This window comes from Drosophila erecta, unplaced genomic scaffold (genome assembly GCF_003286155.1).
Source record: "Drosophila erecta strain 14021-0224.00,06,07 unplaced genomic scaffold, DereRS2 tig00000021-arrow-pilon, whole genome shotgun sequence".
NCBI lineage: Eukaryota > Metazoa > Arthropoda > Insecta > Diptera > Drosophilidae > Drosophila > Drosophila erecta.
Genome location: NW_020825198.1, coordinates 7,784,117 through 7,801,618, shown reverse-complemented (window position 1 = coordinate 7,801,618; position 17,502 = coordinate 7,784,117). Strand labels below are relative to the sequence as shown.

The following is a 17,502-nucleotide window of genomic DNA, read 5'->3' as shown; positions in this document are numbered from 1 at the left end:
GATAGGGGGAGCACATAGAGGAGGAGCCACAGGACGTAGGACGAAGGACGAAGGAACCCATGCATGGGCAGTTGAGCAGGAGAAATCCGACAACAGCTCAAACTTTGTCGGTCGTTGCTCGTTTTTATTTCCGCCAGCTACTGGAGCCACTGGAGCTACTGAAGCCCCCTGGAATGACAACTTCCGACTTTGCAACTACTTACCTTGTGCATATTCTCCACTTGCTCCCGCACGCCATCCGCATTAAGGCATTCGAAGCGCTCGAACATCCTGAAAGCAGCAGAAGAGATGTAAATAGAAATACACAAAAATAAGGACGAAATAAAGGAGCAGGGGTAGGAGCTGAAGTGGTGTCCTCATCATAAGCGCCAGCTTTCTGCTGGAATTCGCCCTCGGGTTGTGGGAATTGGGAGAGGGCCACTACGATTGGTATTGGGATTTGCGTGCAACAATGTCAATGGAAATGACTGCCGGACTGGGCCATTTCATTTCGGAATATTACGGAGCCCCGGGAAGTGTCACACTCCCTCCCTCCGGCTGACAGTACTATAATTGCAATGGGCTCAAGTGTTGCCGCTGCTTACCAAATGAGGTAATCCTTTTCGAACTCGTACGAGGTCTTCCACAGCTTCTCGATGGGCTCCATTTTCTCGATGATCTCGGCAAGAAGTGGAAAGGCGGAGACGTCGATTTGGAGTAGAGTCTCCTCTGTGTTGATGGCCTTGGCCTCGCGACTGAGATTCTGTTGAGTAAATAGAAATAAATATTAGTACAAGAATTATTCAAAAAGGCTTGTAAACAATTTTGCAATCTAGCCACCACAAATCAAGCGCAATCTTCAAAAAACGCCAGCAAAGTATAGCTAATCCCTCACCTCAATGGTGGTGAAGAGTAAATCGACTGTATCCACCCGCTCCTTGAGCTCCTCCAGCGTGAGCACATCCCGGATTTCCCGGATGCGAAAGCCGTCCATCGTGCGCTTCTCCTGTGCCAGCAGCTTCTCGAACTCCATGCGCCGCTCCCTGCGGAATGTGTCGGCTTAGTATCTGGGATCTGTTCGGGATCAGGGTCTAATCGGCATTTCACTCACCGCAAGGCCAGCTCAAGATTATCACGCACCACCGCCAGGCGGGCGGCGCTCAGATCCAGGACCTCCTCAAGTTCGCCGGGCAGGATGAATGTGCGCGAGTTGAGATGGAGTTCATCGCCTGTGGATGGAAATGGGACCAAGACCAGACTGGATGACATGGCTCTCGATTGTACTCGCTGCTAATTAACTGCGCTTAACTCTTAATTAATTGGCGGCGCGAGACATTCTTTTTCGGGGATAAAATAATTAGTTATTCGAGTAGGTACGAGTATCTTTGGCCCTGACAAGCTGTATCCGTGAGTATTTGGTGTGACAAAGCCACACACTCGGACGGACGTTCAAATAGACAGGCAAACAGACAAACAGACAGAGAGACAGACAGACAGACAGACAGACAGTTGGAGCCGCAAATTCAGAGGGACTGAAGTACACAATGTAGCTATCCGAAAGATACACACGACACTTGACGATAACTGGCAATTGTCTGCGAGGATTTCTGTGGGTGTGAGCCCGTCTGCATTTGCTGGTTGTCAAAGCAACTTTCACACATTCATGAATTTGTTAAGCTCATTAAGTTGCATTTTCGGGGTTTTAGCGGAGCTCAATGTTTGGTGTCTCACCGCAAGTAATTATAAAACCAATTAGTAGACTCAGCTTGTTAGTTGAGGTTAATTATGTTAAGCGAAGCTGCACTTCCTGCCTTTCCTATGAGCCCATTCCCTTCCGCATCACCTCTCTTCCCAAAAGCCAAACACAGCGCAAAGCAAACACACTAGCTACACTGCGGGATAATCTGGCATTATGATAATAAACTCTGTGACAGAGGTTAAAGGTTATGGGGCGTTCTCTTGAAGATTTTTGATACAGATCGGGGAAAGCATTTAAAGTACTGTATTCTTTGTGAAAAACACTTCGGACTCTAGGTTCATTTTAAAGCACTAGAGATTGTATATCGTATTTTCCACCAGTGTCTAGCTTTTGGTCAGGTTGCTAAGGGAAGGAGCCGGCTGGCCAGCTGCAGCTGCACAAACAGCGGAAGGAGGAGGTCCTGGCCAAACCAATTGCATCACTTACTGGACAGGTAGGTGTGTGTCAGCAGGAAGACGACGCGCTTCAACACGTTCTTGATTTCATCCTTGATGGCAAATATGCGCATCTCCCGGCAGTCGTTGATGTAGTTCTGCAGGGCCACCACCTCGGGTGTCTCCTCCGGCCGCTCGCCGGCCTTCATCGACATCTCCTCCAGCTCCTCGCAGATGCTGAGGTGGCAGAAGAGGTAAAAAGAGTCGGGTAAAAAATCAGGTAGCGTGCATGCACATATATAGAGCAAAGTTATCTATTAAGTGGCATTGGGGGGCAGTCAGCATAAAAGTTAAGTGAAAGAGCACTCGCACTTCATTTAGCTGATGCTGATGCTGATGCAATCTGTTCCCGCCGCTTGGTAGCTTGGCTACTCGGCTACTTACGCTCGATTCTCGTTCCAATTGAGGGCTTTGTAAAAATCAATTATGAAATCGTAGATTTCGCGCACATACATTCGCAGCGATAGCTTCACGTGCCGATTATCCAGCATGAACAGGTTGAGCGGAATGAAATCGCGCAGATAATAGGTCGTATCGCTCACGGCCTGCAATTTTTTCAGCAGCTCCTGGACAGCCTAAAGGACATGGGCGGCACATCCAAAGGGGTGAAAAAGAGCGTGTTATTAAAAGTTTTAAAATTCTATTAGCTGCATCGCAACGTTACTCTGTTTAAATTAACTCATTTGGTATGCTCCTTATACATATTACAACTTTTAAAATACCATTACAACGTACGAGTACACTACAATTCCATGTATGCATTACAATTTAAACTTTGTAATTAAGCCCTGCCAATATTTGTCAACTAATTACATTTCCGATAGTCAATAAAATTTAATAAACTATTTGCATGACACGAAAACATGGTAATGCCCATCTCCTTCTGTGCATTGAAAACATTATGTGGCAATTTAAAGCTTGCATAGAATGAGTGCGCTGCGATGCTTTAAGCGATTGAACCCCCTTTCCAATCACATGACACCACCACTGATCCGCCAGTGGTGCATCGATGGTGGTGCAGACGGAGACGCACTCGCATTTCATGCATCGCCTGGCAGCAGCCAGCAGGCAGCATACGCAGTCGGAAGTAATTTTTATTTTATATAAATTGAGCAAAAAGCCAAGCCGAATCAAACGAATCGAGAGGAGAGGAAATTGCTGGTCGTTTCATAAAACTTAATGAATGCGAACTGCAATTGCAGTAGCAAAGCAGGGAAGGAGCGGACCGGGGGAAGTAAATTGAGCGTATGATATACGTTTGGTAATTCGCGGGACTGTCTAAGTATAACAGCATGCCCAACTTTGTAAAATCAACAGGCTGTGCGAAGCCAAACAGTGACTAATTAAACATTGCACACAACTAACAGAATGCCAGAAATCAACGAAAGGCAGAGGAGCACTGTTTGGCAGGCGCCATAAGCCGGATTCCCGGCGAGGTGGAACTTGTCAAATTACACAAACTGCCAGCCATTTTCCAACTCCCAACTCCTGTCGACTGCGACTTGTCTGTCTGTCACCAGTCTATTAATATTCCGTAATGAAATTTTATGTTAATTCTACGCATCATTGCGTGTAATCAAATCGAAATAAATAATTAAATCCATTTCAAGACGGGCCTGGGGCTCACAGTGCCCTGATTGCCACCAGGAGGGCTGGACTCACCCCAAGTTCCGGAATGATATTCTCGGTCCAGACCTTCTGCACCATGGGCAATATTAGCTTCTGAAAGAGTCCAAAGTAATACTTGTAGATGGGCTTCAGGTAAACGTGTACTCCCCGCCAGTTGACTTTGACGATCTGCTCGACTTTATCACAGAGCTCCAGAAAATCCACATGGTCTTCATCGATGAAATGCAGGAAGCCCTTGGTTTCGGGTTCTGCAAACAACGGTTATGTCTTACATAAGTATAATAACTATATTAGCTTTACTAACCACCGCCAGACATGACAAACTCCAGGCGGGGAATTTCATAGCCCACTGCCAAAATGCTCTTGAAGTGTTCTGTAAAAATCCGAGGCAGCTCCTGCATATAGGGATATATGTAGAGCTTATTCGAGTGATCCAGTTCAAACTGCGCCACATCGTCAATATCAGGAACCTGTAAATCCATATTTAAGTCGTTACTTATTTCTATCATTAAGGTCCACATATTTACATTTTCCACAAACTGGTTGGTTTGCGGCTGCTGAAAAGGATCAGCATCGTCCTCGTCATAGACATATATGTTCGTGGTGGGTCTGACTCCGGGACCCATGTCGATGGGCTCGTGATCGAAGTGGGCACCGACCACGGAAGCAATCAGGGTCATTAGCGGTATCCTCTTCAGCTTGGCATCGAACATGGAGTACTTTTCGATGCGGTTGCCTTCCTTGAAGGAGCACAGGACCTTGAAAAGGTAGTTAATGCTTTTGCTAATGAGGCTGTTCAAGTGTCGGGACATCGCCGAGTGGATGCACCGGAAGAGCGTAGCCGCACGTCCTCCATATTTCCCCGACATGGGCACCATATCCTTCCAAGTACCCCGCATCTCGTTCATAAGGTCAGCACACCTAGGCAGCCAGTCGTTGAGGAGCAACTGAAAGCACATTTAATTTAAAGAACATTTAATAAAATTAATATTAATAAAAAAAGACATGTACTTACATCCCGAACGTCAGCACAACTTTTCTCAATGAAAACCTGGACAGTATCTGCATCCAGCGGCCGTTGAGCCAGAAGTAACTGACCCAGATCTACAACCACCAGATCCTCATATAGATCGTTCCACAGCCTATTCAGTGCCTGAACGGTCGGATGTGTGGTCATGAGAACCTCGCCAATACGAGCCTTGCCCCTGAGGAGATTGGAGCGCCAGGGCACTGGCGGAGAAATGGTCAAAATGGGAAACTCTGGGGGTTCCCGTTCCAGCTGCAGACGCCTTCTCTCCATGTTAGATCTGCGAATCAAAAATAATCAATGTCCACATGAATCAGGTCAAGTAAAGCCAAGGAAGACCCACGACAAAAGGTAGTTCAGGAAAGTGCGCTTGACATGGTGGCGGAAGTCCTCCTGCAGATCGATGAGGCACACGATAATAAGGATGGCCAGGTCCTGCCGCACTCCGCGGTCCCCCACGAACAGGTAATCCATTAATATAACTTCTGGCGGCAGTTTGGGCCAATCTTTCTGTAATGAGTTGATTAGACATGGTTGTGGAGGGGGTTGAAAGGGGACGACAGGTGGTATAAACTTTGCCGGCGCTTCGAGGCGATTTTGGAACTGTGTAGTTCGGGAACAGGTGGATGGGGACTGGATTCTCTACGGAGCATCTTTGGCTGCTCATTAACCCGCCTTTGCCGGCACTGATTTGCCGGTGCTGATGGCAAGTGCTTGGCTTAAATCCCTGCCAAAAGTTTGTTTGGCGCTCACGTCAAAACATCAACACGCGCCCCGTCTGTTGTCATCCCAGATTCCCCCATATCTTCAATCTCGTCCCATACAATTCTGGGAGCATGTTTAATATGCTCGCACTGCCGGCAAACTTTTTCGACGGCGAAACTTCTACCAAATTCTGAGCCAGTTAAGTTTACTAATAATGTCTACTGTACGCTAAGTTGGGAATGCCTATTATATATTAATCTGTGTTGCCCACCGAGTTGTTTTCAGTCCAGTCTGCTTATTAACTTAAACTTAAATAAACTTTTTTTGCATACCTAAACTCAAATAATTGATACAAGTGCTGAAAAATGACGTACTGTTGATTGCAATGGAGTCAAATGTGGCTAATAAAATAAATGAGGTCTTATACCGGTTGCGGAAAATGATTAAATTGTATTAAGATAAATAAAGTATATTACATTTAAATATAATACAATGTAATACAGCCAGTTACTCACCTTTTCTTTCACTATAAACCGGTAGGCATCCTGGAGAAGGGCGCTCCTGGGATCGATGCGTCTGAAGGCCTCTCGGATGAGGTGCGAAGGATACGTCGCCAGTTGCACTATGGACATCTGCACGGACATAAACATAGGGATTAGGATGTGGGCAGGGTGCAGTTATTAAATCGGGTGTGATTCTCGCCATCGCCACACAAGCGGTTTCCTTTTTAACAGCTAATCACGTTATTCATAACTCAGACCACGCCCCCCGGACCATAATATTTACGAGGTATGAATTATATAATTTTTATAAGCACGTTCCGCGAAACAGTGCTGCCAATTCAGCTTTTTTCCCGTCAGCTCTGGCTCTTAGTATATAACCATATAGGTAGATATATTCTGGATCAGTATCAACAGTTCCTACGCAAACTAATCTCTCAGTTTTAAAGTTATATGCATGCAACTTGGTGCTCAGTTAACCAGAGCTAGCTTCCTTTCTTTATGGTTTATGGTTTCAAATGGTTTATGGGCAAGACCAGCTTATTTTCTTGGAAGTAGTGGGCACCACTGACCTGAGCCAACGTAGCCTAATTTACTCACACGCCCACGCACACATGTTTACTTTGTATGGACATTATTATTATCATTTTTTATGGACAGAGACACAAAGATACGGACATGGCTATGGACACGGCGGCGAGGAAGGATACGGAGCACCACACGGACAGGGAGCCAATGTCGGAGTCAACGATAAAATTTATTTACGCCCGACGCTGGTGCTCACTTTTGATGGGTTTTTTATGGTCTCGGTCAGGGAGTCATTGCGGCTGGGTAATTCGCTTTCATTTTTCACACCGCCCTTTTTTTGCATTTAGCATATGTTTGGTCAGTTCAGTTGCAAAGCTCATAATTACATGGCGACACTTGGCACCCAAACTATCTCATCATAACTCACACTTTTCAGCAGACACTGGTATCGCTTTTGTATCTTCAGGGTAAAAACCTTCTCGGCTTTGGCCAGCTCGTCTTGGTATTTAGCCATCATTTTTATCTTTTGATCATCGGGATCCACCGGTTGCAGGGGCTGCATGTACGGAAAGTGGCTGCATGGAGAAGTTTTTAACAATTGCTTTTAGTTATAAAATAGGGAAATTAATACTTACGTAGCTTCCATCCTTTTGAGACAGCGCAGAAACTCCTCGTTAGTGGCAAAGTCCTTGCGATGGATGCGACACTTGCCCACATAGCAATTCTTTTTCTTGCCCTATTTAAAATTAGTTTTATTTTAAAAATATTATAGCCAAACGGCTAAGGAAAACACGTACCACCAGTATGCCTGCCGACCTAAGGATTCGATTAGTGTTGTCCTTGCAACTGGGCGGATCGGGATATTTAGTGAGTCCGTGGCCAATTTTGTGCTCTGCTGCTTTCAGCACCGGCTCGATTAGTTCATCAATTATTTTCCCAACTCTCACCAGTTCGTTGCGACATTCTGTGAGGAAACAATTTATTTTTGGCAAGATATGAAATAGTCATTGCACTAGATAGTTCCTTACCCTGCGGCGTACGAAACGCATAGTGATCGCCGGCCGTGAATTTCTCCTTCTTGGGAGGTCCTCTCATGTTGTTGACCCGCATATGGCGGGCAGAGGGAGTTCGGTAGGCTCCAATTAGCTCCGTGGGGGATCCGTGCTGGCGCCTCAGCTGGTTGGTCCACAAGGAGGAACTGGTTCCGCAGCCCGGGTAGAAGATCCGCACCCTGCGATTGCAGTAGATGTCCAGGAGGTGGCTGGTCATTTCATAGATCTCCTGCTCACTGGGACGCACTGCACCAAGCATGTTAAGGGTGTGTCAAATTTTTAATAATGCACGCTGAGTAAATATGTACGCTTATTTATTACCGCCGGTCATCCATTTGTCAATCCAGGGAAATTGATTACAGGCTGCAAGTGAATAAAAAACCAACCAAAAGCAGGTGATGGTAAAAAATAATGCGAAAAATGGAAATTGAAAATCGCATTTAATGTTTGCCCACGAATATGACATGGGTCTGTCTGCACTTTTCGAATTTGATTTTCCCCTTTTTCCGTGACTTTTAACGTGCCTGAAAGGCAGGGCAAATGGGTTTGTTTGCGCAACATGAAATTGTTTTAAACAAAAGTCACGGCAGCAGAGTTCGATTTTTAACTGATTAAACTGAAATTAATTTCCATTCCGGCCTTTGCAAACGGATTCCCCCGGGCCAACTGGACATCTCTGGCTATCTGTGGGTTTGTTTGTCGTATTTGCATGCTAATATCTATTGGCAACACGCTTTTATGCCATTGTGTAACCGGATCCCTTAGCAGACCACGCCCACCGCCCACTGGGACAGCGCTTCCATTCTCGCATTAAATATTAAAAAACTAGACACAAAAATGTAACATTTTTATTACAAACTAGCGGCAAAGTCGAGACTGCAGGGAGATATGGGTTTCAGGTGGGAATATGCGAATAGGGGTTGCTCTTTCTCTCTAATACAGGGAAGTTAAAGAATGCAAAAATAAAAGTTAAAGATATTGCAAATTGGCAAGTGCAAAGAGCTTGCAGTTTTTAAAATAATGCAAGTGAAAGCCACTATTTAGATCTTGCTTAAAAATATTTGTGTTAGTATTCATCATTAATGGACTCCTCCAAAGTAACAAAGCAATTACACATTTTTCAAAGAGTATGCAGCAGGAAAAAACGACAACATAAAAATGTTTCATGTAAATGCTAAATAAAACACTATGATAAACATGTTGTAGAGTCACTCGACCCGACCTTCGTCCTTGCCCTACCACCCCCCCTCCCCCTGCCCCGCTGACTACCCTTGAGTGCCCTGCACTCCCAAAGGATATTCAAATAAATGTCATACGCATTTGTTTTTCGGTTTTACCTTTTTTCCTCATTTCGGTTATAAAATTTTATGTTAAAAGGATAATGTTTGGAATTTTTATGTTTACAGGTGAACAATTTTCCAGCGAGCTGCGCTGTGGGAGTCGGAAAATGGGAAAGCGGGCAACAGAAGGGGGAGGAGCAGCCCAGAAGGAATCGGAAGTTGGGCGAGGCGGCACCTTCAGTAGGGGCATGTTTTCGCATTTAATAAAGTATTAAGTGTTATGTTTTTGCGGTAAAGTTCTCACTCATTGAATAACACGAAATGTGTGGCAATTTGTTTGGGGCATTTACCCAAACCCAGCACCTGGTTTAATGCGCAAATGTTGTTCCACTTAATTGTGGTTTTCCCCCGGAAATGCTCCTGCTTACCCATGGAATCAAAGTTGTACGCATGATCCTTGGCATCGCGCAGCATCTCGAACTGCTCGGGCATGATAATATCCTCCAGTTGCAGCTCCTGCAGACTGTCATCATCGCACTCGTCGTACTCCTCCTTCACATTGTCCAAATCGTAGCGGTGGAAGTCGAACTCCCGATTGCAGTGTCCCACTATTTTGTCAGTCTGCATGTGAGCTAAGTGTGCGTTGAGAAGTAAATATGGGAAGTTAAAGGTCAGCAAAGGCAGCCTCACATATCTTCTCCTGCAGGAACTCCTTGACAGGATCCAAGGGCAGCTGGTCGAAGCCATATGTCAGATTGTAGAAGGGGCAGTCGTTCAGCTGGCGCTTTTCGCCCTTCTTCTGAGCCTGCGAAACTCTGGGTAGATGGAGTGTGCGTTTCCTCCGCAGCTTGTCATCCTGCAGCCGAGGATCGCAATAAGGACGTCGCTCGGGCGCTACCTTCTTCTGCATGGCGAGGACATGGATTGGATGGGATGGTTGGGGGACGGTGTGTGCGTGATCCTTGCGTCGGTGCTGGTTTGGTAACGAATCGTATTCAAAGCCAACACAACGAAACACGATTTCTAGTCTGCTTTCATTTGTTTCACAATGTGCGGGGCATACTTTTCTCCGTTCTAGAAAAATGGAAAACAAAACCCGTAGCTCGGATGCCAAAAGTTTGCACAGCAGCAGCGGCAGCAGTGGAAGCGAAATATTTGCGGGCCAGCGATGAACGTGAAATGTTTACAAACAAAGTCGAGGCCCAGGCATTGGGCACGGATGGCCATGGCAACGGGAACCCGAGGGCCAGAGCTCGGGAACCGGGACGTACGTGTAACCCCGGCAACCAGGACCGGCTGCAAAAGCCGCTGCCGCTGCCGGAGCTGGAGGTGGAGCTGGAGACACCCCGACACTCCGTCAATGCTCGCCTTTCAACGTCCTCCTCAGCTCGATAATATTCGATATTTGTGTCTGGCGAAGGGATGGCTTCCCATGGCTCCAACTGCAGTCACAGCTACATGGAGAAAAATAAACATAATTCGCATAAATAAACAACATATTAACTAAATGTAATTCGCGAAGCCGTGAATTTACCAATTTCATTTTAGATTCTTGAAGACCAAGGAAATGAATATTTAAATTAGTTTTTATTGGGGTTTTTTCTCGTTTTTTCTCACCGTGTAGTCCAGGGCGCATGCAGCAGGCCGCGCTACCTGGCAGCTTTTCTCGAATTGTGCACACATTTTCCAATGAAGCGCTGCAACTGCTGAAAAGCTGGTCCTGGTGATGCTACTGCTGCTCCTGGCATTCTGTGTATTTATTATCCCAACTGTCTGGCAAAGGAGCAGCAGGACGAGCTGGAGCAGCGGGAACAGTGGGAACAGCGGGAGCACCAACTCTTCATTGAACCTGATGATATGTTGACAATGATGGAAAATAATAATACTCGGCCGGGACTCGGTGTGTTCGGAGCTCCCTAATAGGGATGCAGCTGAATGGGGAATCGCATCCATAATGCCACGAGGCAGCCAAGAGTCATGAGCCGATTTCACGAGGAGATTCCATTGCATTTTGGCCGCATAAGGAATTGACTTTAACAAAGACGATTCAAGTGGCAATGGTGTTTTGGGCCACTGAATATGCAATTAGCGCTGCAATTAATTGTGGTAAATTAATTGGAAATTTGATTAACAGTCAATTGCGGTTACCTTAACTTTGTCTTCCCTCCAGGACAACGCCTTTGGCTTTGCGAGCGCAGCAAATGTGGTTGCCACACATGCGAAAGTTAGTGGAGTTCGAGGTGACAAGTCGTGGGAATACCCAGGCATGCAATCCCATCATCGCAGGCGGGGAAAGCCAGGATTCACTATCCAGTATCCAGTATGCAGGTCATCCGCCTGTCACGTGCCTAAGCGCCGCATACAACGCAATGCAGGTGCCACCGACAGGTCCTTCGGGGATCGAGGTACCAGGCAGTGGGCTTTCCGCTGCAGTGCATCCAGAGCCATGCGTGACAAATATTTATTAACTGCCACAACTGCTGGGCATCGGCTTAGAGGCTTCATCTTGGCATTAGAGGGCTAATAAAAAATTGATTCCGACTTCGTCAATTGTCACAAATAATGATTACCACGAATTTTCGAACACATTATCCAGAGCGGGGCATGACACGCATCAAATTGCATTTAGTTTGTCATTGGCCTGCTGGGTGGGTTGACTTTTTCGGCTGATTGGGGGAGTGGACTCGGGTGTGGGCTTGCCAAACAAAGGGCCGTAATGCGACGGCTGTCAGTCACGTGACCTCATTGCTGAAAATATACAAAGGGGAGGGACAACATCATTATTAACAAAGTCAACGAGCAGAGCAACAAAAGTCCGGACTCCGGAGGAGCAGCATCGTTTCCAGCCTGCGAGTATGCAACACTTTTCCACCGGAACGGAAATAAGTCGAATCCAATCATACCCTAAGAAGCTTAACTTCCCGGGGACTTGGTTCCTCGTTCCCGGGGTTTGAGGCAGTATGAAATTGGATATTCCTTGCGCATTCTCATACTCCGAAGAAGAATAAATCATAGTAAAAGAGCATATATCACTGCTGCTGGGGATAAGTGGGGAATATGAAAATATTGCATTGCAACTTTAAGGGCTTTAACTCTTACTACAGCCATTGAATTCCAATATATCTGAATATTGAAGTGCAAGAGCAATACATATTTTTCTACCTAATGTTTTAAGCTAAGAGGTCTTGAAAATGGCATGGAATCCATTCGAGAAGAGTATAATTAAAGAACTGCCTCGTCAAGGCAAAGTTTTCCTCTTTTTTTCTGCCCAGTCTCTTTTTTCGTTTCCAGCTCCATTCCCCATTGTTTATTTGCCTCGATTCCGTGTTTTTTCTCCGTTTGCTGCCATGGCGAATCGCATTTTGTCCACGTGATTAATGGGCAGCAGTGGAAGACGTCGCGACTTGAAAAATTACATTCAAAATAAACGACAGAGGCGTCGTGGTCGGCGTTTTAAAACGGCCCTCACACGTGGGGGTGGGGGGTGCAAGGGGGTCAAAGGGCGTGAGGAGGGTGCTGGGTGGTGGGTGGCGAAGGATAAGGATATCTGGCAGCAGAATTCGTCCTGACGCACGTAAAAGATGCAACAGGAGCGAGAGCAAACACCGTGTGATTTACACGCAACCTACGGGGGGTGGGGTGGAAGGGGGGCGGGGTTGGTCGGGGGTCATAGTGCAAATTAGGGGTTGACGCTGCCGCACAGGCAACGCACTCTGTTGTCAATTGAAAACGTGCCAACAATTTGCAACGACGATTAATCGTGCGACCAAACTGGGAGTTACAATTGCCAGTGGTCCGTTGGTCCTTTGGCAGCTCCTCCTCCTGGTCCCCAGGATCCGAGGATGTCTAGAACCGTGCATGTTGCGACGCATTTGCAGCGCTGTTTGCGACCAAGTTTGCCCTGCGTTTGACTAATTTGTGTGAACTCTATTATGGGTGGCTGCGAATGGGAACGGGACTGGCTATGAGTTTGGAATGAGATCTGGTGGCGGCGGCGATGGTGAAGCTAAAGGTGGTCTGGAGACCAGAGCTCGGACAGACGTCTGATGAGCACTTAATTCCCGGTCGCTAATTGGCTCCAAGACGACACCAAGAAGGACACGCACCGGATGGATGATCAAACTCGGAAGTCAATCGATTTGCGGCATGTGGGATGGGATTGCAGGCAGCTTAAATCACGGCTATATTTATGGTTGGTTAATTAACGGCGCTCGCTTAAACTTTAATCAATTTTCATCGCTAATATTTCTTCTCCTCTTGCTTTATGTTATCATTAATAATGAATATAATTATGGAATGTCAAAGTGGGCAGCATGAAAAAAGCGGCTGAAATACAATCGCTTTATACGGATGCAGATGCAGATAGAGAGATACTGCGACCGGGACGTCATTAAAGGCTTTTGTATGCAATTACATGCCGCATTGAGCAATCATAAATTAGCTTTGCAAGAGTGCGATAAAAAAATATAGCAAAATTCAATTAAATTATAAAATGTGCAAAAATTTAATGCCCATAATGAAAAGTCGGCCCAGCTCACATTCGCATTAATCATAACAATTTGCAACTTATTTTTGTATCTCTTATTTCGCATTGCTAAAAAATTGATTGGCTACTGAAATCTGCCGACTGTATATTCATATTTGTTTTAAATGTCAACAATCATCAATGCAAATTCACTACAAATACAGCCAAGTCTTTCCTGATTTATCCTCGAAACGTCGCATCAATTTCGATCGAGTGGCGTCTGGTGGAGGTGAAAAAATGTGAATTCAAGTGGAAACCTCATGGGTGTCACAGATAGAGAGATATGGATACCTGATAGCCTCTACTCTGCAGCTGACCTTATAAATCATAATACATTAGATATTGAGAAGACTAACAACAACAAAACTAACGAAAAAATAGTACAAATTTTAAAGTTGTAACACAGTAACAAAAGTACTATCAGATTATTTTGGGCTGACATATTGAAATAGGGGCTAGATCCCATTTTGGTAGCAGTTCAAATTCATTAAGCTAAAACCTTGAAATTGGGTTGAAAATTTGCATGTACAGGTCCTGTATGTTCGTTTTTTGATAAGAAAGAAGCCGAAATTTAGTTTTGGAATTAAATTATCGGACGAGGAACTTTACGGGTAGCGAAATAACAATTCGCTTAGCTAAGCATTTTCTGCGCTCTCCGATAGAATTTCCGACCCGGGTAAATATTTGTGAGAATTTCTGCCGGATAAACCAGGAGCCCAACTATGTCCACGTCCATGTGGGTGTTTTTTTCCCCTTGGCCATGTGAGTCTGCGAGTAAATTCTGCAATGCGTAGCTCAAAATTTCCGACACTAAATTGTTATGGTTTTTAGTCTTAAAGATAAATGTACTTAGCCAAAGGACTCAGTTTCGGTGTCGGTTCATGGTAAAGTTTAGCATATGCCCGAAAATATTTACTTGTGAGGAGATTGTTTAGTTAAACCGTAAAAAGACTGGCATTTTGGGGATAGAGTTGCTCTGTCGTTGCCAGAGACAATGTAACATTTAAGAAAATTTAAGCCGCAGGCGACTTAAAAGCGAGACGAGTCCCTTTCTGTTAGTGGTCCCTTTTAGCCGGGCCATATGATTTAGCCATTCTGTTGTTGCTGCTACTGCTGCCATTGTTGGGGATTTGGCTGCCTTTGCCTTTGCCTTTGGATTTTTTACTCATTGTCTTCGGAAAGCCCGAAAACAGCGAGACCAAAGTGGATGGCTGAACTGGAGGAGCAAAGCCCGGGATAGATGGATGGACAGGCAAACAATTGTTGTTCGCATCCCCTGGTTAGCTGGTTAGCTTTGGCCAAGGATCTGCCAGTGCTGTTCCTGCTACTCCTGCTCTTGCGGCTGCCGTACAAATTAGTTTCTAATACCTTCAAGTCAAACAGTGGACCCGGAGACCTTTGCCGGCAGGGCAAACAGACGGCCAGGCGGACAAACACAGTGGATCTGTGGATCAAATTGGGCTTGGTCAAAGTCCTGCGCCTGCCGCCCCCTCATCCCCTCATGCCCTCCAGGAAGTTTGCCGAATCACTTGAGCGTGTTTATGAAATAACCTTGGCTCGAGTCTATATAGTTGGTGGGCGTGTTTGTGCGCTCCGAGCCGCCTAATTACAAAACTCATCCGTTCTCGATTGATTCCACAGCAAATGGTATTTTAAATAGTTTCGCTTAGTTTTCCTTTCGGCCCCATTTAAAGTCCACTTCAAGGCAACAACCACCACCAGAGATTGCATAATGCTGCAGACGCTTTGCGAGGATAGAGTTGGCCCGAAAACAGAACCACAAGACCAAGACCATGTGGCGGGTTTAATGAGCTGACTGCTGATTCTCTCGAATCCTCTCGAAGCCGCTCACCGTCATCCTCCGTTTATCTTTGGCCAAAGTTTTAAAATTAATTTTTAATTGTTTATGCTGCGAAAGTTTGGCTGAGTTAAAGGAGCAAAACATCGAGAAAAATAAAAGCAATTGCGGCAGCAGTAAGAAATAATAAGGATACTTTTGTTTCCAGCTTGCATTGTGTTGTTTGTGCTGTCTCCTCACAGAATCCAGTTTTCATTAGACCAATTAAGGAAGTCAGCTGCTGGTTAAAGATACTGCCTTTACCATCCCTTATATAAGCATATCCATTACTTCTTACACCTTTGAAACAAGCATCTCTTAGCATTGATTTAAAGTTTGTTATGGTACGTGGATTGTTTCGCAGACTTGGAGGTGACCTTTTCCATTCCGATCTCTGAGAATACCCTGACCCTGTATTAGAACCATAAACGCAGCTGCTTTTAACCAACTAACACAGTGATCCGAGACCTTGCCTTGGGCAGAGTTCAGAGCAGATGTGAATGCAAACTTCGAGAGGTGGGCATATTATTCGGGCGATAATCGGGGCAACAAAGTGCCCATTGATAACGATTGTGTATTACCGTAAAGTGGGGTGGAGAACCCATGGGTATTACGGCGGGCCATTTGCATAACATTGGGCTGAAAGAGTTGATGTCGCGGTGTCAGCACTAAAAGCAAAGGCATAAAGCAGCGGCAAACAGGGGCAATGCCTTATAAAAGAAAATTATGCAAATTGCTAATAAATTATAGTGAGCCAGCGAACGACATGTAAAATAATAACAAGCGGACGCCGAGATGGAGATGGAGCTGGAGCTATGAGCTGGGAGCTTTTGGGCTGGAGGAGCGCTCGCGAATTGAATTACAAATGTAAACACAATGCCACGGGACAGCACAGGAGAGGAGAGGAGTTCCAGGACATGCCGGAGTGCTGACAGGACGGAGGGAACATGGACAGTGGAACCGGCACTGCGAAATCATTAAAATAATAAAGCGCTGTGTTCGCTTTCAAGACGAGAACGACAACGAGAACGACAAGGACAACGACGCGATGACGACGATGACAACAGCGGCGACAAGGACATTAACTGGCGAGCGGATAATGGCGAAACTTTTGACATTTATTGTGTTTGTGTCGAATGTTTATTTATGATTGCACGCGGCCGGAGTTCAGGCCGTATTTACATTACAATGATCAGAAGAGCATAACTAAGGGCCAACGGATCCGTTGCCGTTGCCGTTCCCGTACCGCTTCCATTACCAAAAACCCTCGAATGCGCATCCGTATCATCGGCTTGTTTGCGTATGCGAATGCGTATTAAATTAATGATACTTTCTAGTTCATAAAATTCGTTATGCCAGAGCTCCAGAGCTCCAGGCTCTGATTCTGGTTGCGAATCTGTTTTGTGTGCGAATATCAACGTCCAAACACAAATCAAATAATCACATAAATGAGAGCACAACACAAACTCCGGCACATGCGGCGGGTGTGTCTATTCGATTGAAACAAATTGATTGTCATAAAACATCGTTTATACATATTATAATGTGTCATAGGATGTTCATGCTTCGCTTCATACGTTTGGTTCAAAACCAAACTGCCAAAAGATATACAGTTTAACCTCCTTAACTCGAACCACCATCTGCCACATTTTAAAATCGAGATGTGTGCAGCTTGGCTAGCAGGAATATAACTTAACACGATGTTGTTTGTAGAAATACGATTTCAAAAATGTAATATTATTTTTGAAAGCAACATAAGTTTAAAGGATCTTTAGATTAGTAGACATACTTGTATTTTCAACTTCGTTACCTACTTTTATTAAAAGCATAAGAGGTTCAACTTACGGCAGCTGGACTGTACTTGCATCCTCATCTCGGTGGTCTGCCACGATTTCACAAGTGGCGATGTGAGTGATTACGATAAGGACGGGATCGGGAGTGTTTCATCCATATTTTGGCCCCTTTATGAGTGCGATAGTTCCCCTAGCGACTCCAGACGAAGTCAGAAACCCAAAGCAGGCAAAATTTATGGTTGTTTACAGCAGATTGCACACCCCATTTGCTTTGTTTTGCACTCGCTGCCACTTGACACACATTTCGGGGCACAAACTCAAGTTGGCTATATGACGATGACGATGACGATGACTCTTGAAAAACCGAAAAACTTACGCAGTTTTGTCTCTTTAATTAGTCCAAGGCCGCGGGGTGGGGCGGTGCGGAACGGAACGGGGAGGAAATATTCGTAAG

The 17,502-nt window shown here is 45.4% G+C and overlaps 2 protein-coding genes across 2 annotated transcripts in view; one reads left to right on the top strand and one right to left on the bottom strand.

Annotated features, from left to right (window-relative positions):
• The window catches only part of LOC6544190 (dynein heavy chain 3, axonemal), a 35,112-nt gene extending 25,021 nt beyond the window's left edge, over positions 1-10,091 (bottom strand). The window contains exons 1-19 of the mRNA XM_001971912.3: positions 9,584-10,091; positions 9,322-9,525; positions 7,935-7,976; positions 7,590-7,859; positions 7,359-7,525; positions 7,197-7,297; positions 6,989-7,136; positions 6,049-6,165; positions 5,172-5,338; positions 4,817-5,108; positions 4,329-4,748; positions 4,106-4,271; positions 3,835-4,049; positions 2,557-2,747; positions 2,165-2,349; positions 1,091-1,208; positions 875-1,022; positions 585-742; positions 204-270 (exon numbers count right to left, since the gene is read on the bottom strand). Of these exons, the coding sequence (XP_001971948.2) occupies positions 204-270; positions 585-742; positions 875-1,022; positions 1,091-1,208; positions 2,165-2,349; positions 2,557-2,747; positions 3,835-4,049; positions 4,106-4,271; positions 4,329-4,748; positions 4,817-5,108; positions 5,172-5,338; positions 6,049-6,165; positions 6,989-7,136; positions 7,197-7,297; positions 7,359-7,525; positions 7,590-7,859; positions 7,935-7,976; positions 9,322-9,525; positions 9,584-9,803 (3,396 nt within the window). The 5' untranslated portion in view covers positions 9,804-10,091. The remainder of the gene's footprint in view (positions 1-203; positions 271-584; positions 743-874; positions 1,023-1,090; positions 1,209-2,164; positions 2,350-2,556; positions 2,748-3,834; positions 4,050-4,105; positions 4,272-4,328; positions 4,749-4,816; positions 5,109-5,171; positions 5,339-6,048; positions 6,166-6,988; positions 7,137-7,196; positions 7,298-7,358; positions 7,526-7,589; positions 7,860-7,934; positions 7,977-9,321; positions 9,526-9,583) is intronic.
• A 1,068-nt stretch (positions 10,092-11,159) lies between these two features.
• Positions 11,160-11,417, top strand: LOC6543740. The gene is given in 3 exon segments (XM_026978124.1): positions 11,160-11,213; positions 11,215-11,317; positions 11,320-11,417. Coding segments are annotated over 3 exon segments (255 nt in total).
• Positions 11,418-17,502: the final 6,085 nt, after the last annotated feature.